This window comes from Falco punctatus (genome assembly GCF_963210335.1).
Source record: "Falco punctatus genome assembly, chromosome: 6".
NCBI lineage: Eukaryota > Metazoa > Chordata > Aves > Falconiformes > Falconidae > Falco > Falco punctatus.
The window spans coordinates 56,384,151-56,411,851 of record NC_137585.1 but is presented as its reverse complement, the minus strand read 5'-3'; the positions used below and the strand labels follow the sequence as shown (position 1 = coordinate 56,411,851).

The 27,701-nt window shown below is 37.5% G+C and overlaps 1 protein-coding gene across 1 annotated transcript; it reads right to left on the bottom strand.

The window, feature by feature from the left end:
* Positions 1-27,672, bottom strand: CAND1 (cullin associated and neddylation dissociated 1). The gene is made up of 15 exons (XM_080390738.1): positions 27,472-27,672; positions 23,321-23,464; positions 12,940-13,094; positions 10,970-11,093; positions 10,301-10,557; positions 10,093-10,198; positions 9,443-9,588; positions 8,080-8,372; positions 7,238-7,379; positions 5,113-6,606; positions 4,257-4,352; positions 2,373-2,542; positions 2,114-2,278; positions 1,780-1,887; positions 1-696 (listed from the first exon to the last, which is right to left on the bottom strand). Exons 1-15 carry the CDS (start codon positions 27,537-27,539, stop codon positions 472-474), a joined length of 3,693 nt encoding a protein of 1,230 aa, XP_080246864.1. The 5' UTR covers positions 27,540-27,672; the 3' UTR covers positions 1-471.
* Positions 27,673-27,701: the final 29 nt, after the last annotated feature.

Here is a 27,701-nt window from a genome sequence, read left to right as displayed (position 1 = left end):
TTCATCTGCCAGCCAAACCAATTTATGAAGCTGAAACAAAAAAGAATAAAAAGTTATACAAAAACATGGTGCACCTGGACGCTTGATTCCCACCTCCCCCCTTTTTGTTTACAAGTAAAGTGTAAATAAAAGAAAAAAAAATCATGATCACAAAATTTTGACATTTTAATCCTAGACATTACAGGGCAAATGGATGTTGGAACCTATTTCCATATACCATGCGTCAAGTTTTTAATTCCCAAATGTGGCCAAATCCACTAAAACAAGAGTGGTTAACAAACTCTGGATAATGGAAATACATTTCTGGAATAAATGCTAGAAAAGCAACAATGGGAAAAGCCAACTGTCTCCATAAAGGTAAATAAAGTGGAACAATGTGTAGATTAGATACTTTTTCTGTTTCTTACTCATAACCTGTCAATTCAGTGCATCATATGGTTCAATATAATGGTCCTCATTTTGGACAAACATCTAACTAGTGTCCATTGATTCCAAGTTAGTGGATGATGAATCTTTTTGGATACTTTCAAAGATGGCTGCCAGCTCAGGGTTAGAGCTTATCTGTGACTGAAATTCACTCATTAATGGACTCTTCTCTGCTTCTGGAATGGTTAGAAGCGCTGCTACTGCCCTCATGGCAGATCGTTTCAGTTCATCTTGCTTTTCAAACTCTTGTTTCACAGAGTTTGCCTTTACCTAGGGAAAAAATGAAAATAACTTTGAATCTTTTGCTTAACCCTCCTGCTTACACCCACCTTATATATATTAAAAAAAAAAAATTATCTTACAAAGACCTATTTTCTTCCATACTACCACTTTGCACAGCTTTCAAAATGGCCTAAGCTCTTAAAAAACCCACAAACAAACAAACAAACAAACCAAAAAAAGAAACCCTCCAAACCCCAAACATCTACTTTTTAGCAGGCTTTTTAACAGCAGTTTACAAATAGACTGAAACTTGAATACTGCAAGGTAAAGCAGAAAAAAGGTTGCAAGCTACCAAGTCAATTACCAAATCAAAACAATTATAGCAACCAACCTCTAGCTAGTGAGGTCAGTAAATGACATTAAACTGATACTATCACAGTACATGCAGCTTCCTTCTGGAACTTTTTTTTAAAAAGTTGACCTTCATGAGAATAACTGCTTAACCTTCTGTTATAATTCTCAAAGATGTTTCAGTGATACAAACAAATTATCCATAAAAGCTGTCAAATTTCTTGATGTAAAATATAACAGACTACAGTAATGGAAAAGCAAGCTAAATCAGGCATTAAATGACTGTCAGAACATGCAGGTGGATCAAGACAAAAGCAAGTATAGAAGGTATGTAATATAAGTGAAGGGAAAAAGAAAAAAAATACAACAAAAATAGGACTACTTTACACTGCCTCCATCCCTCATTACCCAAATGCACGTTTGAAACAATGTAATGAGCAGAAGCCTGAAAAACTCTCAGTACTCCAGTTTCACTATTTACAATAAATTGAGACTTAAAAGTTGCCGAAGTAGTAGCTAAATTTTTAAGGAATAAAAGAAATGGCATCAAAGAAACAAAGATTTTTAAAAGAAAGTAACAAGTCCACCCCTCCACTTCTAATGCAAAGAAGTTTAATACGTGTATAAAGGCCCACATATCTATATTATTCTGCCTACTGCAGCTTATCAACTGTAACTCAGGAAATACTGCAGCAGTACAGAAGTATCCTTCATACTCAAGTTCATTTATATTTCCATAAGACAACACAAAATAATCAACTTAAGTTTGAATTTAAATACCTTAGTTGTACATGTAGCCCGTAAAGGTTCAACGAGCCTATCCAACCTTTGCAGCACTGCACTTGGACAAAGGGTAGACAGTCTCACCAACATTAAAAAGGTTAGCATCTAGGTTGAGAAAAAACAATTCAACAATTAATTATGCTCAGCACATGTATGGCGATATATTTCCTACAATGTTGTGTAACTTTTTTAACAGCAACACTTTAATGAAAATTGCAAATATAATTAAGTACTTAAGCCTACAGAGTAGCATTTTTACCATTTCAGCCTATTTGCTATTTAAAATATTTTGACTAAGTCACTGCTTACACAGAGAAAAATGACAGCTAACCTTAATATCATAGTGATCCTTCAGTCCATCTTCAACATGGTTTAAGAATTCAAATATATCTAGTCTATCCAAACAGCTATCCAGAAGAGTATACATGCACTCGAAAGCTGCTTTCCTTATGTCCAATCCATCATCCACTGTATGCTTAAATGGTCCCATTTCCACCTGTCAGAGAATAACAAAATTAAGAAGCAACATATTTAGAAAAAACAAAGAATTACTTACATATATTTAGCACTGGTTTTCTTTGTTAACATACCTCTCTGATTAATTCCTTTCTGACTTTTGTTTCATTGTAAAGATGAGGAAGCACAGTATCTAACAGGTCCCTTATTAATGACGGTTTATTGTGTGCAGCTGAATTAAATGTCACTAAGGCTACTCTCCTGACATTAAGATCCGGGTCCTCCAATGTTTTCAGAAAATCACCTGCAATCACGTACAGAAATAAATCAATCTATGAGGATCTTTTTCATTTGCTACTTTAAATCTTTGCTTAGTTTTAACCTTTCAAAAGGATGTATTTAGTGCAGGAGCTATTTTCACATAACAAGAGACCAGTACCTGTTATTTTAGCATGATTACACAAATAAATCTATTAATTGTAGTAACATTAAAAGTATTAATGTAATTGATACATAGTATTTCATATGATGAAACAGAAGAAGAAAAACCACCACCAAAATAAATGGCCATCACTTAATGACATTTTAACTTTTTTCTAAAGGTACGGTGTGTAAACTAATGACAATTACATTTAACCTTTCCTTTTCTCCATTAAAAGTATTTCAGAAAATGCATTAGAAAACAAATTTCAATTTTGCAGTTCAAAAATTAGAGAACGCCTCTTAAGGAAACTATAAACATTGATTTTTAACACCTAAATTGGCATATACTAAGAATCCCTAAATAAGCCTACGAATTCCATAAAATAAGCCTATTCAGTAAATACCAATGTAGTAACATCTCTTCTACTACAGTTCTATAACAGAGTCTTGTTAAAATAAATGCCTGCGGGAATATAATGTATTTTCCCTCAATGTTTGTGAAGTTTTACTAGCAACTGCCACAAGGAGTGAAATTTTTAAAAGGAGAAAAACAACAAGGTGTAATATCAAAGCGACTTCTACACACACAAAAGAAACTGGGTAACAAAACCAAAGATGACTGAGATGTTTTAAGTACTAGATACCAATAGGTTTTTGACTGAATAATCAATAAATATTTCCAGAACACAAAGAGGCAAGGCAGCTTCAGTGGGAGGGACAGCAGGGGGGAAAACCCACAAGCATAATCAATTTTTGAATATATTATTTTCTAAAAAATTAAGCTTAGTGATGAAAATAACACATAGGAACTGAATTTCACCTCCTCATAAATAAAAACCTTGCTCTCCACAGAACTGTATTTTTTTAAAGATTAATCTTTTTCCCCTATTTAGGTTTAACAGTATACACAATTTTTTACAGATCTTTAAACCTGTAAATAATCCACAATAAAACATTCACCATACCATATTAAACAAATCTACAATACCTTATCATACAAATGAGAGAAGAGCAAAAACTCACAACATTGCAAAACTCTTTTATCATACCGATATTACACTGAAAGCTTCAATTACATTATCCCTGTAAAAATATATAAGTTTCCAAATGCTTCCAGACCACAAGCATTATAGAATCGTAAAGGACCTAAATTTACAATTCACCACCTGTAATACTCAGAATTCACATGTGCATACATATTTTAAGTGACTGAAAGTCAAATATTTCCAAGACCACCCTTCTGGGTAAAGTCAGTACCTTTCTACATCAAACTGATATAACTTGACAAAAACATGGGAAAGGAAATCAGCTTTTGAGTTTCATCTTCCTAAAAATCCTAGCTTCTTGTATTGTCCATCACCGCTTCAATACATGTAATTTTTAATAACACAACTTTTACCGCTCAGAATTCAAGCAAACAAGGACTAATAGAAATAACTGACTATTAAGGAAACATTTTATAACTGATCCAACAATTACCATTAGCAGTTAATTACAGTACCCACAAAATACTTCTGAGGACACAAAGAACTAATTTTAAATGCAATTCTACTGCCTGAAAACATAGAAGCTGTCAGTAAAAGTAAAGAGCTTACCTATGCAGTTCTTCAAGAGTGGGTCTATGGGTTGTGGATGGTCAGAAATAGTGAACTTAACAGCAGTAACCACTGAACTTCGAGCATATGAGGACCCTAGTATGAAACAAAAGTGTGAATATGTAATGTTAAAACAGTACAACTACAGAATTTAAATCATGCTCAATGCCGTTCTTTTTAAACTTCTAATACTCTTAAGGACACTAAACAAGACATATTATTTATTACTAGCAATGCAATACATAAATCTACAGAGAAAACATTTTAAATAGGGGAAAAAATACCATAACATTTTTTATAAGCATTTAATGTTATTTGCTACAGAAAATTAAAGTAATAAGCCTACTAAAACAGGGGGGTTTTATGATCACACATAGGCGCACAAATAACTCTTTAAAGCAGAAGCATATGAAGAAAACACGAATACGGTTTTTGATATGAAAATGATTTGTGAATTATGCACAAAGATTCTTCCTAATCCTTACTTCAGAATTCTTATCTGAAAATTAGGAATACTGTAATTTACAACAAAAGGTCGACCTGTTGCAGCTTGCTTGTTAATTCGTCCCATTATCACACATGCTCCTTCCTCTTTAAGTTTATAGCTCTTTATTAAATATAACATCATTAATTGAAATACCAGAGTTTGAAAGCATAACATAAAAGTAATTCATGTTATGTATGACTAACGACTTCTAATAAAAATGCAATCACCACACTGTTGGGGGAGGCAGCGGGAGCAAAATTTCAAGAGTATCACAAAATTCAAGCAAATTACTTGCAGAACTAGATCAATTTATCCACAGCTAGCATAAGGCCATTTGCTACAATACATGCCTGAGTCACTACTACTCACCTGACGCTAAGTATCCCTTTAGTCGTGGAAGCAGAGTCTCTGGGTCTATTAGCGTAAGCTTGCCCAAGCATTCAGCAACAACATTCCTTGTACCCTCTTCTGCACACTCGCAGTGTTTTAGGAGTAAGGCCCAGATGTTCTCAACATATGGTTTGAGACCAATCACTGATGCAGAGCTAATTATTTCTTTCAAGGAATGAAGGAGGAGGTATTGCCTCTTAGGCTGACTGGTTATTTCTTGTAAGACAAACGGCAGATACTCAGGAAGATTGCCAACACTAATACTGCCTAATGCGTAAGATGCTGCTGATTTGACTTCTTCACTAGGAGAAGAGAATGCATCTAATATTACAGACTTCAGCTCAATTTGTCCACTTAAGTCAATGTGATGCCCAACTTCCCCAAGAGAAAGCAAAGCCAAAAGCCGAATGGAATCTGTGGACCTTGAGTTCTTGACATCTTGAATGAACTGACCTACAACAGCCGGCCCTTCCTTAGGGCAGGCTCGAGTAAGGGCAGCAACACATTTGGCAATGGAATAGTAAGACTGCTTGTGAGTAAGTGCTGTGCTCTGTGAGTACACTGGACCCGTTAACATGCGCAGTAAATCCATATAGCCTAAATTATTTGTACCAGTCACAACCAAAGCTTGGAAAAATTCTAGCATGGCACTAAGTGCTCCACCCTGAAGTAGAGGGGATCTCACCAGCCCAATAAGTTCATTGAGAATGGACCCACTAATCTTTGACAAAGAGGAAGGATATACTTTCGCCAGCGTTGTCAAAAAACTAATGGCCATTTGTGATACGTGCATATCACTTTCACTAATCAGAGGTGGAAGCTCATCCAGGACAGCATCAATCATGGCAGCTGTCAAGCTGTCGCTATAATTCTTAATTAAAATATCTAGAGCAGAAAGAGTGCCCAGTTTCAAAGCTCGTTGGTTCTTTCTCAAAAAAGAAGCAAGAATAGGAACTCCTTCCCCAAGGATTGGTCTCAAATCTATCTTCAAAGGAGAACCAGCAATCAGTGTCATGGCCTTCACTGTAGTCAACCGAGTGATCTCATTTTTCAGTCTCTCTAGGAAGATCTGAAGTGTACTAGGTAGGTCTGTGCCTAGGCTGTCACCAAGGCTACAGATGATTTGACCCATGCAAGATATTGCCCTTTCTTTCACCTCCTGATCAATGTCAGCAGCCTTTAATCTCTTGATTGTACAAGTAAACAAATCTTTGATGTAAGGAGTAGCATCAAAGGAAGAAGGCTGGTCTAAAGGACGAATGACCTTCACAAGTTGTTGGGTGACTAAAAGTGCCTCTGACGTTATCTTGTAAAATGGGTCTCCAACACAAGCTACAACTGGAGGTACCAATGCTTGAACATGAGGATGAAAGACTTGGGGAGAATGATTGCAGAGGATCACATACAAACAGGATAAAGCATCTATCTTCAGATTAGAAGAACTTGATTTATCATTCAGTGAAAAAATTATTCCTGCAAGAAGAAAAAGAAAAATTTATTCTTAGGTTAGGTATTTATGTTCTATTAGCACATTTGAAAATCTCTGAATTCAGCCAGTTATACTGAACTTATGTTTTCCTGCTCCCAGCATCTCCTGAATGCTTCCAAGCCCCTTTTACCATTTTATTCAATTATTTTTCAAGCTTCCTCTACGCAGAGGATGTGGACCAATTGATGGTTTGTGATGGATTTTCTTAATTACAAACAGATTCTGAACATCTAACTTATCCAAACTACTTTTCCTTGTTAATGCAAAATTCAACATTTTAGGTCCCAAAAGCTAAAATATTGTCCATATTTCGCTCTGTTTAGATGAGAAAGAAGGCAGTTTGATCTTGCAATTAAGAAGCAAATTAACTTTTTTTTATATATAGAAGAAAAAATTACCTGAATCTTAGAGCCAACTCTTGTTTTCAAGATTAATGGAAATACATCACTAAAATATTTATAGGGATCTACACAGTAGCTGATTATTTTGCCAATTTCTTTAAACAGAAGCAACACTTGAATATGCTTTTTGCAAAAGGTTTGAAGTTTTAAAATTTTTGAAACTTCCCATCTAATTTATTATTACCTTTAAAATTTACTAGTATGTTTCTCATACCTGGTACAAGTACAGGAACATGTTGTGTTAGGGCTCCAGGTAATACATTTACTAGCTCAGTCAGCATGTTAAAGCAACACTGACGAGTCTTCACACTTTTCTCCTTCATCTGTTTGTGCAAGGCTTTAACTATGTTAGGGACCTGTAATCATCACACATCTGTTAATTGATGCAATAGGCTGACATTTCCTTGATCTCTGATCACTGGGGGGATATAAAGATAGATATGTATCCTACCCCTCTATTTCTGATTTCTCTACAGAACAAGGGAAGTTATAGAAACAGTGGGAAATGAAGATTCAAAAGAATCACTATTAAAAAAATAGTAATTTAACTTTAAAAGGTGAGATGACACAAAACAAAACTAAAATTGCAATGATAAAACTGTAGAGAGCAACAAGTCGTCATCCATACAATTCACTTTGGAAAAAGCTGTCCAGCACTATCTTTTTTATTCTGCTAATAAAATACATTGTAGTAAATCAAGTTTTATCTTGACCATTAAAGCTTACACCAGCATTACAGAATGCAGAAAAAACCTACTCTGATTTAGTAATTTGCCTGAACTTCATAGGACATGCAACTTCTACAGGTGATGGTAAACAACTGAAATCAAGATAAGCATATTTACGTGAGTTGGTAATTTCAGTTTCCAAGACTGTTGCACTCAAAACTGCAGGCCAGTTTACCTGGCTTGCTCTCTATATTAGTACTACAGCAATAAACCGTAATTTGTGTATGAAGGAAGTATGGTATGGCATATTTAAAAAACTATCCTAATGAATAAGGCATAACTTCAATCAATGTGTCTTTTGAAGATAACAAAATACTTGAAAAATAACCTGACTCTGAAGCATTGTCAGAGGTGTCTCTCCTTGTTCCATTGCATCAGGATCACAAAGCCAACTTTGCACAGGTCGAGTTTGTTTTAAAAGAGAAAGATATGCATGAAAAACATCTGCTTTAACATTCTCTTCACGTTCTTTGAATCTGGCTATTAAAGCAGGAGATACAGTTTTGTAGAATTCTGGAAGCATTTCATGTCGTGTGCTAACCACAGCATCTAGACACTTTGCAGCTGCACGCCTCACTTTCCAGCTCATGTCATCATCATCACTATATTCATCATCGCTCCCTTGAAAAAATAAATTATGCATATGTTAAAGTCTAGACAATCAAAGCATCAAACATTATTTTAAACAATTAATAAAACACATTTGGGCTCTGCGTCAGGCACATCAAAGAAACTGGTTCAGAAGTATGTTAAAAACTATACTTAAAAAGCCTTCTAAACTGCCTAAATCATAAGGCTAATTATTTTCTCTGCCAAATTTTCATGCTAGTCTTACACATGTATTAATTTAAACTGTAAATAGGACACAGCAGTTCCCAACGTATTTACAGCCTGACTACTGATTTAAAGCATATTCTTCTTTATTTGTGACATAAGTGACAATGCAACAACAATTACTAGCTGATGAAGATGCAACAAATTACTGTTTGTCTCTTTCTAGGAGTAAATGAAACCATACTCTGTCCCCTGAAATTACAACAAAAAAAATATACGTTAAGCAATACAAATTGACTTTTTAAGTGCTAAACCAACAACTATGCAGCTCATTCATTCTTAAATTAATAAGAATGTTACGCTCTGGGTTCAGATTACTTGTGTGTCCAAGTTTTCATAAAGCTTACATATGGCAAGGTATTGCCACCATATTAACAATAAATACCTTATGCCTTTCAGTCTAAAACATTTTTTATCCTACAGAAAAATACTGAGTATTTTGCAATTTTTAATCTATTCTGATTTTATGCATTAGGTAACAACATATTGTAGTGGAAAGTAGTGAGAAGCCTTTCCCATGCTGAATATGTATTTTCAAATCATTAACTGATGTTCTTCTCACTTCAGTTATATCATCCTACATGCTTCTGCCTTTTTCCACCTTTCAAGTATTTTAAAATATTTGCCTTGTACTTTGTATCCACCCTTGGAATTATTTATCTCCAGCAACAACATCCTATACTTTTATTCCAAGAAGTGAGTTCATAAGGTATGTTTATAAACACTACAAAAATTGAATACAGAATATACAAGTCATTCAAACACTGCTTCTCAGTAGCAACACCACCCATATCAATTTTCTCAGATGAATGCAGGCTCACAAGCTCTTCCTCTCTCCCAAACCAAAAAGAATATACCTTGATCATCATCATCACCACCATCAGCATCCATAGCATTTTCATCTTCATCTTCATCATCATAATTGTAATTAGGATCATAGGTAAGATATTTAAGACAAATGTTTATAATAGTTGATACATGAGGATAAACTTCTTTAGGACATCTGTGTAATACAAAAATACAATCAATGTCAAATTACTTTGAAGAATTAAAATTTTTCTGAAAGACTTCATGCCATACACTGTACTTTGGAGACATTAGCCAAACCAAGTACCATCCATGCATCCATCTGAATTACAGAAATTCAGAAAGGAAGGTCAGAAAGGGCAATGCTATTCTGTAACTAGATCTGCTAGACTGGAAGCTTGCAAAGGACCAAGATATGCCTTTGGTTATCACTTTTTTTGTCACCACTGCTGGACAATAGTATTAGAATACTGCCCCTCTCCTATCTGCATAAAGAGTAATGGCACAGTAGAAAGTTTCTGAGGTACAGAAATAACACTGCTTAATATTTAAGTTACAAGATAAGAGTTACAGGAACAGTTTCAACTCAAAGCTTGCAAAAATATTTTGTACCAAGGAGACTGTTTCTTGACAGTTTACAACCAAACAGCACACTATTAGATCTTAGAAAGCCTGAAATGGGTACCTGAAAATAACTTACCTCCTAACAAAGGATTCAAAGGCTTGAATGCAGTACTCTCGCAGTTCATCATCATCTACATTACAAAACTTTACAACCAAAGGAATTATTTTCTCAAGATATTCACCTGGTAAGAGAAAAAAAAATTAGCAAAGTAATTACTCTCATCTAAAAATTTCAAAATTACAGATAATTTATTTATATATATATTTATAGGTATTTTTCTTACCTATTCTATGACCTGCTTGCCTACTGATAGCAGCAATACACTGTATATAGGTCCTAGTTGTTGACATGGAATCATTTTTAGACAGTTCTGTCAACAGATGTTCAATGAGGTCAACAAAAACCATATTGCCACAACTCATAACCAGGTGACCGAGAGCAATGATGGTTCTTTTCCTCACAGCAAGTCTGGGGCTAGTCAGCTGGGGGAGCAGACAGGTCAGAATTGAAGGATGGAAGTTAACAAGCAGTCCTCCTTGCCTTAAAACAGACAAAACACAAACTCAAAACAATTGAATCTAGATAACTTTGCTCATATAATGTACAACAATTCCTTTAAAAATTCCCAAAACATCACCAAGATTCAAATTAATTTATTTTTTTTTAAGTGTTCAAAAAGCTTAAATTTATGAGTTTAAAATATACCCTCAAGGCAATAAACATTAAAATAAAACCACAGTTCTCAGAAGAATAAATAATAATCTATCAATTAACTTATCTTCACTTTTAACTTCTTAACTTTTTTCTAAATTAATTTTCACCTATAAGTAATACCTTATCATATTATTTCACATAACTTAAAATAATTTAAATTTAACATTTGAAAATTAAATTTCAAGGTGTAAAGAGTATTTATGAGTATTCACCAGTGTTTTGAAAGAGGGATGTTTACCTGCTCAGCATATCAGCCATAATATCCAGTGCCTCCAGTTGAACAGACACATCTTCCTGCTTGGCTATAGCACTAGTGAGACGCCCTGTGATCTTTTTGCAAACATTAGCTGCTAGTGCCGAACCTGAAAGTACAACAAAACCTCAGCATTTTCATAATTTTTAAAAAATACATTTTTAAACATCAGAGATCGTATTTGTGACTGGGGAAAGCAACCTGATCCTAAAATAAAGCAGCTCTTCCCACTCTACAAAACAAGCTCGAACAGCCAGTTTGTTTGTTAATGTAATATATGCTCTGCATTAGAGCTGAAAGACTATCTATGTACAAACATACTGAGAAGGAGGGCTTCTTAACTGTCCTATAAGGTATCTACAACAGAAAAGACACTGCTTTTGGCAGGGCAAGCAATGGAAAGTGAAGGCCAAGACAAGCCTAAGGCAATAAATGAAAGGCCTATAGGTTAAAAAAAAAAAAAAAAAAAAAAAAAAAAGGAATAAACTAAACGGTAAGGGGAAGCACTGAAGTAGACAGGGCTGCCTCTAAAGAACAGCTGTATAACAAGAAAACAAGATAAAATTATTTTGCACAATAAGCTATTTAAGTAATAAGTACCTGAAATACTGCCGAAACATTTGAGAAAGGGAAAAAAACATATATACCCAGAGTATTTTAAAATTCAAGTAAAAATGTTTTTACTACAACTCCACAGTTCCCCCTTCCCCAAATGTCTAATGTTGTTCAGAGTAATAATGAGAAGATAAGAAACTCGCGTCATGCTAACAGCTACCCAAAGGCTAGCGCTCATCTTCAGTTGCACGAAGGTTTTTAACCACACTTTGGGAATTTTGATGTTAAAATTAATACCATTCCAACCTATAATAATTGTAATTTATATTAAATGTAATATATATATATAGTTAAGAATAAAACGTAAAAAAACCCTATGACTAAAACTAAACATAACAATTGGACAATCAAATGTGTAACCACAGAGGCTAAGAAAAAAGACAACAATTACGTGTCTAAAAAATTAGTTGAGAGCAAGAAATAACACCCAGGTTCCTTTTGTATTAGAAATACTAGTTCTATTGAAGGATTTTGCTACATTTTTGTTTGAGCTTTACCTCCACCCCAAAATCTCCTTTTGTTTTGTGTAGGCAAACAAAAGAGTAGAAGTTTAAACTGATCTACTTAAAATTAGTTACTTATTTTAGCATCTATTGTTTGATAAAAGCAAGACTTAGATGTGGACTTTCAATAAACGGTGCTAAAATCAGAGTTGGTTTTTTAATTTAAGAAACCTCAGTCTCTAAAAACTGCATTTCCAAAGCCTTTTTAACCACTTCTCAATTCTCATTCACATCCTACTACAATGTCTGAAAAGCACTTGCATAAAAAGGTAATGCTATTAACTGATGAGCTGTTCATCATTACTCTCTCTTTTGGAGGAAAGACTGCCTTCATTTAAAACTGCAGGTAAGCATTTCAGTAATTTAACAGGCAATTGTTAGAAACACAAGGTACTTTCCAAAACACCAGAAACTGAGACAAGAAATCAGATCATTAAAGAAAAATACCCAAGTTATAATCAATTTTAGAGTATACTATCAATCAAAAAGCCAGATGAGATTCAGCTATTATTACAGGCTAGAAATGTTCCACCAGGCAATTATGAAAATCAGAGCTTTTACACTGAATTTGTTATACCAAAGTTCATATACTGTAAGTTTGTTTTTCATATTAATGTAATCCTACAGTAAAAAAAGGTTTTAAACTAGTAAAATCTGGAAATACAGTCAGAGAAGAAGAAACTAAAATGACATTTGTGCCATATGTTTTTCCTCTAACAGAAATAAGTTCCAATGTTAAATGAACTAAAGCCTTTTAACTAAATGACCCAACTTCTGCATTTTTTGATTAGTAATGAAATGATAAAACTAGATAGTCCAGAATACAAAATGCCTTACCACTGGAAGCTGGGGGGAGTTCTCCAATCACAGTTTTAAGGCCAATACTTGAAATGTCACGTAACTGTTCTTTATCTGAAAGCATGTTTGTACAGAGGGTATCTACGATGGTCTCCACTTGATACTCCTTCACTTTACTCACCAAAGGGCCAAGGCTGTATAAACAGAAGAAAAGTATTAGATCTGCAAACCTAAATAAAATGCCTAATTTTATTTCACTACTTCACATTCAAGTCACAAACTTAAGGGTGGTTTTGGTAGCAATATAAAGAATTTTAGAATCTGAAAGCCTTCAGCAGGTTGGGTAGATAACCCGTCTCCATAAACCTAGTAACAAAATACCGGTTTAGTGCACAGTTTTTACCTAATGGTGGAAACAGTGGAACTGTTCTGCTTCAGAGTCCCTCTTACTTCTTACTTAACGCCAAGATTTATCACAAAAGTTACTTAGCCAGAGCCATCAGTTTATGTGCTTGACCTGGTGAGTGCCTGCTTAGTTCAGACAAGTAAGCAACCGTTTTAATTACTGCATCTTTATTCTACACAATGCTTGTGTTCAATCTGATATACACTCAGACTCATTCTATATCCTTCCTTAATAGAATGCAAACAGTAAAATAAAAAAACCACAATGACATGGCATGCCCTCCTTCACACCAACTCCAAGCAACACTATACACACAGCACACAGTAACACTGCATCTTTTTCCTCTGTTTTTAGTCATTCCAACTGTTTTGAGGATCATAACAATCTTGTATTCCTTTACCAAATGCTCCCATTTGTTCAAAATACTAAAACTGCATATGTCCTACTGAAGTCTAGATCATTGCTAAGAAACATAGCATCCTTCATTAGTGAAGTTCAACAAAGTGTAGGGTCCTGCACCTGGGGAGGAACAGCCCCAGGCGCCAGCACAGGCTGGGGGCTGACCTGCTGGGAGGCAGCTCTGCGGAGACGGCCCTGGGAGTGCTGGTGGACAGCAAGTTGCCCACGAGCCAGCAGCGCGCCTGTGAGGCCAAGAAGGCCAGTAGGATCCTGGGGTGCATTAGGAGGAACGTGGCCAGAAGGCCAAGGGAGGTGATCCTGCCCCTCTACTCCGCCCTGGTGAGCCTGCGTCTGGAGTGCTGGGTCCAGTTCTGGGCTCCCCACTTCAAGAGAGACAGGAAACTGCTGGAGAGGGTTCCAGTGGAGTCTGCAATGATGATGGGGGGACTGGAGCATCTCCCTTACGAAGAAAGGCTGAGAGAGCTGGGTCTGTCTAGGCTCAAGAAGAGAAGACTTGAGAGGGGATCTTACCAATGTCTACAAACATCTTAAGGGTGAGTGGCAAGAGGCTGGGGCCAGGCTGTTTTCAGTGGTGCCCAGCGACACGACAAGGGGCAATGGGCACAAACTGGAAGTTCCATCTGAATATGAGAAAAGACTTCTTTGAGGGTGACAAAGCACTGGAACAGGCTGCCCAGAGAGCCTGTAGAGTCTCCTTCTCTGGAAACATTCAAAACCCACCTGGACATGACTCTGTGCAACCTGCTGTAGGTGAACCTGCAGGAGTTGGACTAGATCATCTCCAGCCAACTCTGACCATTCTGTGATTTTAAGTGAGCCCTTTGTTCAAAACAATCTGGTTAAGATTTTGAAGAGTGGAAAGACATGCACAAAAGTTGTTAATTTTTATGAAGCATTTTTCAAAAGCTTGAGTTTTGTTGCTGTTTTTGTGAAAGTCAGGGCCCAACTTGCTGTACAGAAGTCAAAGCAAGCCCACACACAATGGTTCCATCAGATTTGCGCTGTGAGAACAGAAAGCGTTAGAATGGTTTCAAGTGCTGAGCTAGGAGGCCATGTCTCCTACTGCAACTGACAGAGACAAGCATTACGGATCCAAAAATCACAGGCGTTTCTGTGGGTTACAAGGGAGGGTTCACATTTTGCATCTGCCCTTCAACACTGTACACAATTTACACAGACAACTTCTCTATACATCAGAACTATAAAACTGAAATATGTGGAAAACAATGTATGAACAAATGCAGAAAAAGGAACACCTTAAAGCCAATCACAGACTGACTATATGAGGTCTACATTAGAATGTAACATCTCCACATAAACGTTATTTTTTTCCCACACTGAACTTTAATACTGTATACATCTGCTTTTCATTAAAGTGGATTCTAGCAATGCTGAGTCTAAAACTATGTCTATAGGGTTAGTAAACACTGATTTTGGAGAATTTAAGTCAAACCGAAACCCTAGAGGGAAAATGAATGAACTAACTTGTTATTAAAACAAGACTAAGAACAAGAAAGCAAAGTTTAAATTTTCAAGTATGTGCCACTATTCACTACATCAGACTTTTGAAACTGCAATGATTGAGGAGCATATGGTCATGACCTTATTGAAACATAAGTAGTATGCAGAAATTTTACAAGCAGATGACGGAATTATTTGTAAAATAGATTACATAATTAACAATAAAGCCACTTTCAATTAGACATATTTTTCTGGTTATAACTCCTTGTCAAGTACAAAGCGAGTATGCTGTCCAAAGATAGATTGTTTGCCCGTGCTTAGAAAAAAAAAAGGGTAGTATCTGGAAAGTTGTAATATATTAATTAGCATTTTGATTTTCATTGATTTGAAACAAATAGCAATTATCAAACTTTTTGAAACAGTTCAGCCACAAGTTAGTTTGATACACAAGGGTAAGATCTTTTTCCCTCTCCCCAAAAGTAGCTTTCTAAAGCATTTTGCAAAACTAAAACAAGCTCACAACACTAAGAAAAAGGTGGGGAGAGAACTTCCCACTTCATACATTTGATTGTACAATGTAATAATGAAGTTGCCAGATCATGGTACAGAGCTAAATCCTAATTAACAAATATCAGTATGCAGTTCTAGTAAACTTAATAAATTCAATACATCATATTGAAATTGTGACAGATTCCTGAAAAGAATCTATCTGGAGGCAAAGTACTTCCTTTCAGACCTTAGTGATTACCATGGGGAAAACAAAATGGTTTTGTCTTACTTAGTAAGATTTTGAAAATTATTCTGAATTAAGAGCAAGTTTCACACTTAAAAAGGCACAGGCATTAAGTCACCTGTACAAAGCTGGGGAAGGCGGGGGGGGGGAGCAGAAACAGAAATCATCCACAGGCAAGCAGAAATTCTGTCCAAGCTAGCAAGATACTAAGCTCTCAGTGAAGACTCTTGTTCTGAAAGCAGATAGTCCAAAATCTAAATTAAGTTATGCCACTCATGCAAAAACTTACTTTACACTTAATGTTTAAATCATTTAATTCTCACACTACTGTATTACAGAAACTCTCAAGTGTCTTAAGATGGAAAAATCACTCGAGTGTTTACAGTGTAGAGTTCCTTTCTTAATTTCTATGTATTGAGAGACAAGCACGCAATGCACAAGATGACAAGCAAAATATTTTGTTGTGGTTTTCTTTTCTGGAAGTGGCTCTGGAGATTAAGTCTAACTCTCCAAGAACGCAGCTGGACCCTGAGTTCACTACTAGCTAATAAAACTGTCAGCCAGGCAGCTAAGAGGGAACACACAGGTCACAGATCACTATTCAAAAGGAAAGGCTGGAAGCTATGGCATCCAGCATAAAGCCACTGCAGTTAGTTTAGAAGCTTAGTGCTGTATTTGCCAAGAATGACAGTAAGACAATCCCATGTTTACTACCACCTTGCTGGTAATGCTGGGGAAAAAAAAGAGAAATTCCTGCGCTGCTTTAGCAGTGGAGGTCTGAGGATGTGTAGCTTAATTCCAAAGTACTGTTAACAAGGAAATGTTATCTCGCATTAATTTTACTCGTTGATCTAAACATGCTTTGTATTATCTCACCATGTTTTAATGTGACTTGGCACCTTGGATCATATTGAATTAACTTCTGAATGTGTAGTCAAACTCAACAATGAATTTGTTCATTTTGAACAAGTCACTTTAGCAATCCTCCCTTCTGTTCAGAGCAATTGTCCTTTTGAGTGTGCATGGGGAAAAAAAAAAGAGGAATAGTCTGCTCAAACACAGTTTAGAAGCACCTAGAGGGTAAATCCAAACACACATGTTCCAATTTCCTCTGAAACTCAGTCTTCTCTTCAGTCTCAGACCATCAAGCTTTTCATTCCTCCTGCTACAAAGGCTCCCAAATACACTTGGAATTCCCCACACCTTTCACTTCCTGCCTTAGAAGTCCTGTCAGTCATTCCAAACCCATCCCTCTCCACCACATAGCTCACACCACAGGACAACTGTAGACCCTCAAAAATCACTGTTCCAGCCAATTTGGTCACCCATTTTTTTCCACTCCTGAAAAAAAAAAAAATGGTGTTCCAACAGCTCAAACTAAATCATTACACACAGCTGTTGGAGGGAGCTAGACTGAAGGACTAGGCTCAGATTCAGAAAACTGCAAGCCAGTAATTCCAGCTGGACTCAAAGGGCTGAGATCTATGACCTTTCACTCTTGGACAGCTAGCAGACATGGCTCTATACAGTAGCACAAAATCAAAATGTATTTTCCACCCCAAAGCCTGTTGTATGTACCCCACTGCTGCTACCCTTCGCTCCCACGTCCAAGAACTCACAAAGGCAAGAGCTAATTATCATTTTAAATGCCCAACAGAAGCAAAGGCAGCAAGCAAGAAGTGCAGACAGTAGGTGGCCATGGACAAAGGAGATATATCTATTATATAAAGCAAGCCCTTGCATTCAAGCACTAACTATGACTTAGAACACCACAGTTATCAGAGTAAGGTTCAAAGTTTTGGCATTAATGGTCTGTCACCATGTTAGGCAAACAGGAGCTTCTCTTTCAGTGGCCATGCTCATAATGCCTTACCCCATGAGCTCAGAACAGTTGTAACATTTTCTCCAGTTGCTCAAAAAGCTCACAGCTTTCTCCACAACTTGATTTCATTCTTCAGCCAAGCTTTACCTTCACTGTGTTTCATTGACCCATCACTATTTTCTCTTCAAATACACACCATTGTTGGTCAGCAGCTACTCACAGCATTGTTGCACTCATCTACCCTTGGTGCATAGTAAATTGTTTTGCAAGCAACGCAAATACAAATCACCTAGAACAGAAACAATCACAATTCCAAGGTATGATGACTGTCCACAGTAGTCCAGAGAAATTCCCTGTGCATTTCAAGTCAATGAACCATGGTATACAAAGATGCATGTGCAAAATCTGTTGAAACTATTTCACATTCGTAACGCTGCATGCTCCAACAGAAGTACTGTAAACAGAAGCACTAGAAGCAGGAACAAACACATGTTCAATTATGAAAGCTTATTTATATAAAACTGAGTAGCAGTAGTCTTTCAAAAATATGGCAAGCCTTCAGAGTAGCAATCTGAAAGTTTGGTTTTGATCAGTAGTGAGAGTTTGCTTTCTGGCTGATGAGATTCCAGGTGGCAATGTCATCCCTCCTTTCACTGCTAGAAAAGTCACATCTTCTGGTTTTTGCAGTTTTCAGTGACTTGTGCAGCTCTTTCAAAATACATCTTTCACATTCTAGAGATGTCCAGCTGACACCATTGCTTTTACACATTGACAGACCAGAAGCAGACCTTCACCAAAAAACAGTTGTTCCATAAATGAAAACATCTGAAATGATGGTAAGGATTTTTTTTTAAACCTGAATTATTGTACAATTACTAAATTCTGCTGATTTAAATATGTTTTATTTTTCAAATGTAACCTAAGACTAACTAAAAAAATCACAGCAAAGGCTGGCCAATTAGATCCATCTCAATTAAGTACAGGAAACACTTTATTGCTGGTATTTTAAAGATGACCAAACTGCTGAAATGACAGTCATTCACATGAACACTTGAAATTACAGTTTCTAGAAAGTGTTAAACCAGGTTTTACCTGAATTATCATCTTCAGTCCTGTTTATTTAGCCATTAGTTCAATAAAGCTGACACATCAATTATGAAGTAGATTTTAACAAAAGAGACTGCCTCGAGCTTTTCCGGCCTTTAAAATCAGTAGATAACCCTTACAGACCTTATTTTTCATCTCAGATTACAAACTAAGCTTACCACAAGTTGAAAATAAACTATAACCTCTCATAAAATCAGTTTTGAATACAAAGGTTCTGCATGTAAGCATGTATTTTATATTTTTTAAGACAGTTTCAGTTATTGTTTTAAGTGCTCTTTGATCTTTTCCCTTTCACTAGCCAGTAATTTGTGTCCAATTTCTCTTAAAGTCAAAAGAAAGTCATTCAGCTGCCTATGGAAAGGAACAGGAACTATAGCACCCTGTGTCTCCTTTAAGTTACACACATTTGAAAAAAGAGGCGTTCCTAGTGTAGGCCCCTTACGAGGAAGGGGGACATAAACTCACAATAATTATAGTGTCCAACTGGCATGTTTTAAGGCTATCAAATAAGCACATTTACTTACAGGGAAGAGTTAAAATTCACAAATGGGGAAAAAAAATAATTGATTCAAATCACCAGTTTAGTGGGATGTGAAGCACTGTGTTACCACAGCATCCAAAAGGCTTAAAAGCTGCTGAACCAGATTAGCCACACAACAACCAATACCTGCATCATCCTGTTCATACTAGTGACTCACATGCACAGCATCAAGCAGGGCTCCCTGTATTGAACAACTGCCCAGAGAAGTCACACTGATAAACGCAGAGAAGCTACATTATCACTTGGGAGGAATTGCTGAAAGCACTTACCTTAATCCCATTTTTCATATACACATATATATGCATGTTTGTTTGGGGTTTTACAGGTTTCAGGAAACATTTCACAATGTGAAACAATGAAAATTTCTAAGTATAGGTTTAAATAGCAAATTATATCAATATGAGAAGCAGTTCATCCTTAAACTGCAACACGGAACATACAAAACAATGTGTACTTTGGGTGAACAGAACATTACCAACATTATCAGTGATGAAGAACAAATACTCCATCAAATGCAATACCTATGCTTACACAAACTATGCTGCTTGTCTAATCCAGGTGCACATAATCTTGGATAGAGCTACAGGCAGTAAAACTACTACTGCCGTAAAGTGCACAGGATACCACGCTGGACTACACTAACAGCCTTAACCTAGGAATGTGCTGTAAGAACGCCCAACAGCATTTTCTACATTGGCTGACCTGTAAAACAGCCTATGACTATCAAATGAAGCAAAAAACAACTCCTCCAGAAAAAATATAGACAACAAGAATACATTTAAAATTTTACATGCTCTTAAGAAAAACAAGCTGGACAACCTGCCGTTACTGACCCAGTTTGCATCTACTGCCTGCAATAACAGAAGCCTGACAAATAAACTCCTTTCCCTTCTGTAGGGTCAAAGCTTACACCAGGTTGACTTTTACTCCAAAGTAAAAGTACTTAGAGTACTAAGGCAGTTTGTTAATTTTAATTTTTATTCAGAAATGAACTGCACAATCATCATGCAAGGTAGCTACCCAAACATCCATGAACTCTAAACCTGACTTCTGCTAACCAAAGAACGTGTTTTATCCTGTCCAAAACCAGCATAATACAACTGTAAGGATCCAAGAACAAAATCACTCGTGTGCTTTGAAGAGTTAATAAGAAACAAGTTGATCAGCATTTTAACCAACAGAGCCCTTCCTATCCAAATGTGAAAGCGAGCAGTGAATAAGCCAAAACCAGGAACACTGCTTACTTGTTGCTACACTTGCCTAACAATAAATGCTGCTTTAAGGTTGCTCCGAGTTGTTTTTTATCTGCTTGGTTCGGTGACCTAAGAATCTTGGAAGATTTGATCCCGCAAGAGATTCTTACCCACTCAAGGAATGATCAAGGCCTTTGCCATTCACAGTGCTTCCATTGATCTACCTGTGGAGGATGCTCCCCTAACAAACTGCAAGCCTTTCCTCCCTTCCTCAAGAAAAAATCTGTCTCAAATACAGATTCAAAGGTACCTAGGGTTGTCTTAAACCCTTTCTCTACAAGAGGGGGAATCTATACTTAAATGGGTCATCAAGTACCAGTCTGATGAAAGTTCCTGCTGATAGTCTCTGAAGTTCACCAGAGCATCTAAATTAAGAGCGATCTAAACACAGTTCATGCTTTCCTCAGCTGAAAGTGCCGGCAAATCCGTAACAGAAATACACAAGTCAAGACCACCACCACAAAATATTTAAAAAACAAGAAGTCAAGAAAAATATGCTGCCTGAATTTAACTTCCCAAAGAAATGGGCTTACATCCAATGTTGTAGTAGATTGAAAACTTCACATCAGCTTCAACTGTCTTAGAAAAACTACAGCTTGATAAGTGTTCAACCTCTCCCATCCTTCACCCTTGCTACCGTTTCTGCCAATGCTCATCTGACTGCAAGAGAGCTCTAAGACAGAAGAAAACCAGTCTACAACAAAATCAGATAAGCAACAGTGCAAGAAAAGGGACAGGGAAGGCAAGAACAGCAGCGTCTGCTCAGACTAGCTTAAAATTGTCACGGAACAATATGGTGAGTATAAGCTGCCTGAAGAAGAAAAGACTCTTTTAGGGTGGGGTTTTTTGACCTCAAAGGTATCTGCAAATGGTTAGGATGCCAAAAAAACACTTGATACGCTCAAGAATGTTCACATTCTAGATGAACATTCACAATTTTCAAAGCTTTTCCATCATGTTTCTTGTCCCATTACAATAAGTGTAACACTTATTTAACATTATTTGGATTTCTTGAATAGACTCCAAACTTTAAATAGATCCTGTCGTTTTCATTAAATCAAATAATTTTATCACTATGTCAAATTAAACTTTAAAAATGTAAGAATGGTTAATAAGAACAGGATACATGCACATGTGCACATACACAGCCAGCCACCTAATTTCTCATTCTCTTCCCTTTGCAATCTTTTTTAATGCTTTAATAAACATTACTTTAGGTCCAAAATTCTAACATTGCTGTTAAAGTCCTGATGTATAAGTTGTGTTTATGTGCATGAATCTAAACACCACCATGACTTTAGGATGTAGAGTACTGCATGTATGGTACAACATAACTTTTCCATAAAAAGCTATTTCACACAAAGACAATTCTAAGCCTGAGCAAAGTTTCATAATGATCTACTCTCCTGAGTACGAGCAATCTGTTTCAAAGCCATAGAACTTAAGCTGTACCACAAGGAACTCTGACATTTCAGAATTTTAAATTAAAGAGAAACACGGCATTTTGTATTGTTTAAAATAAGATGGGGGGCAGGAGGAGACTTGTTAACAACACTGGAACGCTGGTGATAGTAGTGAAAAAGTAGTCATAATTATATTACTATACTGCCAATATTACACTTTGGCTTGAAACTTGCTATTCCTACACTAGTTTCTCTGTGCAAGGTTTTGGTTACCATCACTTAAAATATTTCAGAAGCTGAAGCAAGCACTGCTTCTAAGTACATGAACAGATGTACACACAGGCTTTAATTTCTGCTTTGCTAGTCTGATAGGGCAAAATGTAAAGACTTAACAAGCTGAAACAGACTAACTCAGCTAGCCACAATGCGAAACTCCTCTTCAAAGCTGTCCCAAGCTGTTGTGTAGCAATTTTACTTCAGTCCATGCTTCATGGAATATAAGGAGCACAGATTGAGTATTTAAAAAAAAAAACTGAGCTCATGAACAAGAAACATTTTCAGGGACACTAAAAGGTTCTTAACAGAGGCCTACCTTAAAAAGCACATAAAGTCAGAACAACCAAGAACAGAAAGTCATAATAAATGTAGCACCTCTCCAAAGAGTGCTCTGGAAAGGCCACACCACATGTGAAGTTAGGCAAGGAAGAGGGGGTACTGGAGCAACAAAAATCTCTGAGATGCAAGTAACTGTACCTTGACCCCATAAAAAAAGCAAGTAAAACCATTAACATATTATCCTGAATGTTAGTGAAGAGGTAAGTTCCGTATTTGATAACCAAGACTGTGTATTTACTGGTTTACGTTTTTATCTCTGCTTGAAAACTACTACAAAACTATAATTCTTCCCCTGCACATCATCTACCTTCTCAGAGTCAAATATCAATGTGGCAATTACCAATAAATTGTAGTATTTTTAAATCTATTTAACATTCAACAATTGTCACCAAAGAACTAGCATGTCACTCATACACTTTCAGCAAGGACTGCATGTGCTATTTGCAAGCTGAAAATGCCAAATGTTAATCCCCAGTGTCAACAAATTAGAGTTCTGTAAGAAACTGCAACTAAGCGGGTAACCTACAAGTATGAGGGCTCCTTTGTAGCAGCAGTTTCACAATTATTTTGAAAAACTTAAAGGACCACTGCTGCCCAAAAGTGCTTTATGTTGTTCAGTATTTAAACAATTCTTTACACCACAGAACAACAATACTTACCATTTGACAGCTAAGTTTTGCACCTCACCATTTTTATCTTCCAATAATTTCAGAATCATCTTCACCACCTTTCTTTCACTGTCATCATCCAGCTTGATAGAATCTTTCTGTAGTTCTGTCATCAAGTCATTAGTAGCCATAAACCTGACAAAAGATAGTCAGACAATTATTGCTAAAAGGATACAGGTTATTTACAGTGTTCACAATTCAAGATTCTCAATTTCCACCATCTATTATCAAATAAATCACATTTAACATTGGATTACTGTTACCTGTTTTGTGATGCAAGTAGCATTTATTTTAGTTATAGAATAAAAAGGAGAAAACTTGTATTTAAACATGACAATAACTTTTAGTTTGGTCATCATCCTTCCCTGATGAGAACAAGTACATATTTTACTCCCATTGTTTACATTATATGCCAAATGATCTTCACAAAGAAAAACTGACACTTTCATGGATTTTAGGTAGTATTTACATTAGCTATGTTGATGTTGTAAAAAACAGGTGCTTTTTTTAAAGTTTGTTAAAAAAAATATCTCTTGAGTTTATTTTAAAACAACTTTTAAACAAGAAGAAAAATACACGTTTTTCAAACATTCTCCCATAAAATTTGCAAAAGCCAAACATTAATGAAGGGAGAAATGAAAGTGAAGCTAAGTTTTATGTGTTACTCCTTTACTTGCCCTATAGAGACTAGTTTGTTTTTAGTCCAGATAACAGCCAATCACATTTATGCAGCTTCAATCCAGGGTGACACATTAAAAGCCAAGATTAATTCTTGAGAGATCAAGGAAATAAAATCATCTTTCGTATCAATTACTATACTACTCAGTAACAGTCGTATCCACCAATACAAGAACATACTGAGAAATTACTTTCCAAAAATATTGCTTTTATGCCTTTTGTTTTTCCTTCTGAAATCTGTTTTCCAATCTGTTCTTTTGCAAGTGCTCTCTCTTGTCAGAGGAAGTAATACAGATGTATTACTCAATTGCAAATCCAAAGGGCTTTGGTACCAATCTCAACCCCTATTCAAAGCCCCAGACAAAAATGGCTTGTAATTAAACAGTTAAGGTTGACATCTGGACTTCAGGCACATCAGCCTCAAGCAGACATCACTTGAGCTCAAGTCATACTCAGAAGGGTATCTGTACAGCCTGACATGGAACATATTTTTTTATTGAAATGAAAGAAAAGACTCTGCATAATCTTAATAAGCATCACAAATGCCAGATGCCTGCCCTCACATAATGGACCTCAACTTGTCCTCCCTTTTAATACAGTAATTCCAGTCTAATAGTCTCAAGGTATTTCAAAGATAAGACCTCATTCATTTTTCATACATTCCAACAGTCCCACTGAAGCAAGTCTGTAATCTGACAGGAACCAGATGTGTGCACAAACAGATGATGAATGTGAATGGCATCACCTTTTAAGCACAGCAGGGAAAAAGCTACTTAGTAAGTAAGGTTAATGGACAAAGAGGATGCGAGTAAGGATATACACAAAGTCACACAGTACTGTAACATTCAAAAACTCTCTCCATGTTACTGCTATATTTATCTTCTTTTCTTGAACCTTAACAGCCTCCTCTCACTTCCTTATTCAGTAGCTCTCATTTCCTAGCCTTACGAGTTCACATGCACACATCACCTACTTGTGACAAGTCCCTAAAATAAGCAGAGCTTGCACATCCTCAGTGCATCAGTGGCTTCTGCACTACAACTGAGTAGTCCTCTTGGCAGGCTCCTCCATCAAAAAAAAACCCCACCAACGCAAACCCCACAATGGTGTGGGGAGACCTGGCAACTTTAGTTTGAAGTAGCTGGTATTTAGAAACATAGGTTTGAGTAGTTCAGATGGGACCTTTAGTCACAACTGCTTCCTCCTCAAGCGCATCAGACTTTACCTGGTGCAAAGCAGCAGCATGTCAGGCAGCTCCCCATACCTTGTACTCCAGAGTAGTCATTTGCCTCCTCCAAGTGCGTACGCTACTTCTCCCACAGGCACACAGCAAACTGCCACTTTACATTACTGCCCATTTTAGAACTTAAGATCAAATTTCTGGACAATAAATACCACAAACATTTGCACTGGACAAGTTAGCTTACCCAAACCCCCAAAAATTAAATTCTACAGTAAAGTAGTTACTTGAACTGTGGTTTAAACTCAGCTCCCTGATACACCAACAAGTTATCTGCACTGTCCCTCTTCAAATACAGATGATCTAGTAATGAATGCACTTAAAATTACTAGTACTAAATATTATTTTATCCATTATGCATGATACATGACACACAAAGCTTCATGAAATGTGTTATTGCATAACAGCCAGTTTGTAAAGGTCTATCATCGCTCATTTTTATGGTTTGCAATGTCAGATTTTAAATCTATGCTAAGAAATAAAAATTAATATTTGAGAATCCCAAAGTTGTTCAAAGCTCCTAGAACAGGTAATTTCTAAAGTGTGCTTTCCTAAAGCGACTACAAAACAAGTTTTAACTACATACAGCTGTAAGAAAGAAGTGCTTGCTACAACTGCATTTGACAGGTGTGACCCACCCCTTTTATGCAGAAAATGTAAAACTCATTAAAATCAGTATTTAGTCGCAAATCCATCAGATTTTTTTGTAAGTCATCCTCCCTATAAGCACAAAATGGAAAGCTCACTTAATCACAGAAACAAATTAGCATGATAAAAGTAAAAACTATATCTTAACTAACATTCAGAGGAAAAAATGTTTGAATTTATTTTTAGTACAATTTAGATCAATCAGGAAGTTGCGGACTGTCTCTTTACACTAATCAGTATTTTTTTGTACTTCCAACATTTCTAAACAAAATTTTCTAGGTAATACCATGCTGCTAAAATCTGAAAGAAATTGACATAAACCCTACAGATTTAGCACATGTCCAGTGCTAAAACAGTCTGTCAAAAGCAAACCAGATTATTCAAAATTCAACTCTATGGTTAGATATCTAATCATCACCCCTATTTCTGTTTAGATTTTAATATCAAACAAGAGACTTGTTTGGATGTCAACATGTTCTTTAACTATAAACTATGCGCTGCAATGCTGCAGCAAAGTAACAAAACCCAGATGTATTTTAGCATTTTTCCTGCCTGTATTCACACACCCTCTTTGACAAAAAAAAGGCTTCAAATGTCAGTATCTGGTTGCACACAACACAAAGAAATTTAATTATTTTTAACCTAATGCTTTGCTAGAAGTACTGTGTCAAGGTATTATCTCTGCTGATTTTTAATTGCTTACTTCTACCATTTCATTTTCTGATACTCAGAAGTTTGCATTTTATCTGTTATTAATTTATTACGAAGCAAGCAAATGATCCAATAAAAAGTAGTGCTCATGACAGACGCTAAGCTCAAAGTTTCGTACACCAGTCCTGTCCCCGTAACACTTAACCGGACTTCTCTCTCTGGATGCACAGACTTTTCGAGGCAGTACCGAATTATGTGACAAGCACAAAACCCCTGTCTCCAGGAGGCAGCATCCAGGAGGCTGTGAGCTCAGGATGTTCAAGCCCGCGGGGCCCTAGTCGCTCCCATCTGCGGGATCACAAGATCCGTGTTTGTTTCAGGTTGGGAAGAGACCCGGGGAGGTCATCTCACACAACCTCCGCTGCTCAAAGCGCGGTCAGACACAGCAGGTTGCGCAGGGCTTCGTCCCTTCGGCTTTCGAGCATCTGGGAGAACAGAAATCCAAAGGCCGACCTCCCCCCTCGCCTGTCCTCTGGCGGGCCGGCAAGCCTGCCGTCCGCCCAGCCCCTGCCGGCTGCCCGGGATTGCTGCCCACGCCGCGTGAAGGCCGCGGCTTCTCGGGCACCGCCGCGCCTCGTCCTTCACGGGCAGCGAGAAGGGGCGCTCCCCTCCCGGGAACTTTCTTCCCGGGCTCGCAGCAGATGGGCGCCCACCCCGCAGGGGCGGCCCGCGGAGGGAGCCCTCGCCCACCCCGAGAGCCGCCGGGCCCCGCAGGCCTCCCCGCCGCCGGGCACCTGCCGCCGCCCTCAGCACGGCGGCGCCAGGCCCTGGAACGGCGCGAAGGCGGACGTGGGGGCAGGGCCGCACGGGGCGGGCGGGCGCGGCGCGGCGGCGGCGGGCGCGGGGGGGCGGCGGCGGCTCCCACCTGAAGTCCTTGTCGCTGGATGTCATCTTCTCCAGCAGGTTGGAGATGTGGTACGAGGCGCTCGCCATGTTGACGGACGCGGCCGGGGGGGGAGGGAGAGGAGGAGAGAAGGAGGAGGCGGCGTCTTCCCGGCCTCGCCGGCTCCACTTCGCCTGCTGCTGGGGACGGCGCTCGGCGGGGCGAACCGGAGCCGGGGGCGGGGGGGCGGCGGGGGCGAGGGCGGGCGGGCG

Coding starts and splice junctions, on each gene's coding strand:
- CAND1 (XM_080390738.1), bottom strand. CDS start 27,539: ATGGCGAGCGCCTCGTACCACATCTCCAACCTGCTGGAGAAGATGACA. Junction 13,095..23,320: donor CAAAACTTAGCTGTCAAATG/GTAAGTATTGTT, acceptor CTGTTTATACAG/CCTTGGCCCTTTGGTGAGTA. Junction 4,353..5,112: donor AAAGGGATACTTAGCGTCAG/GTGAGTAGTAGT, acceptor GTTTCATACTAG/GGTCCTCATATGCTCGAAGT.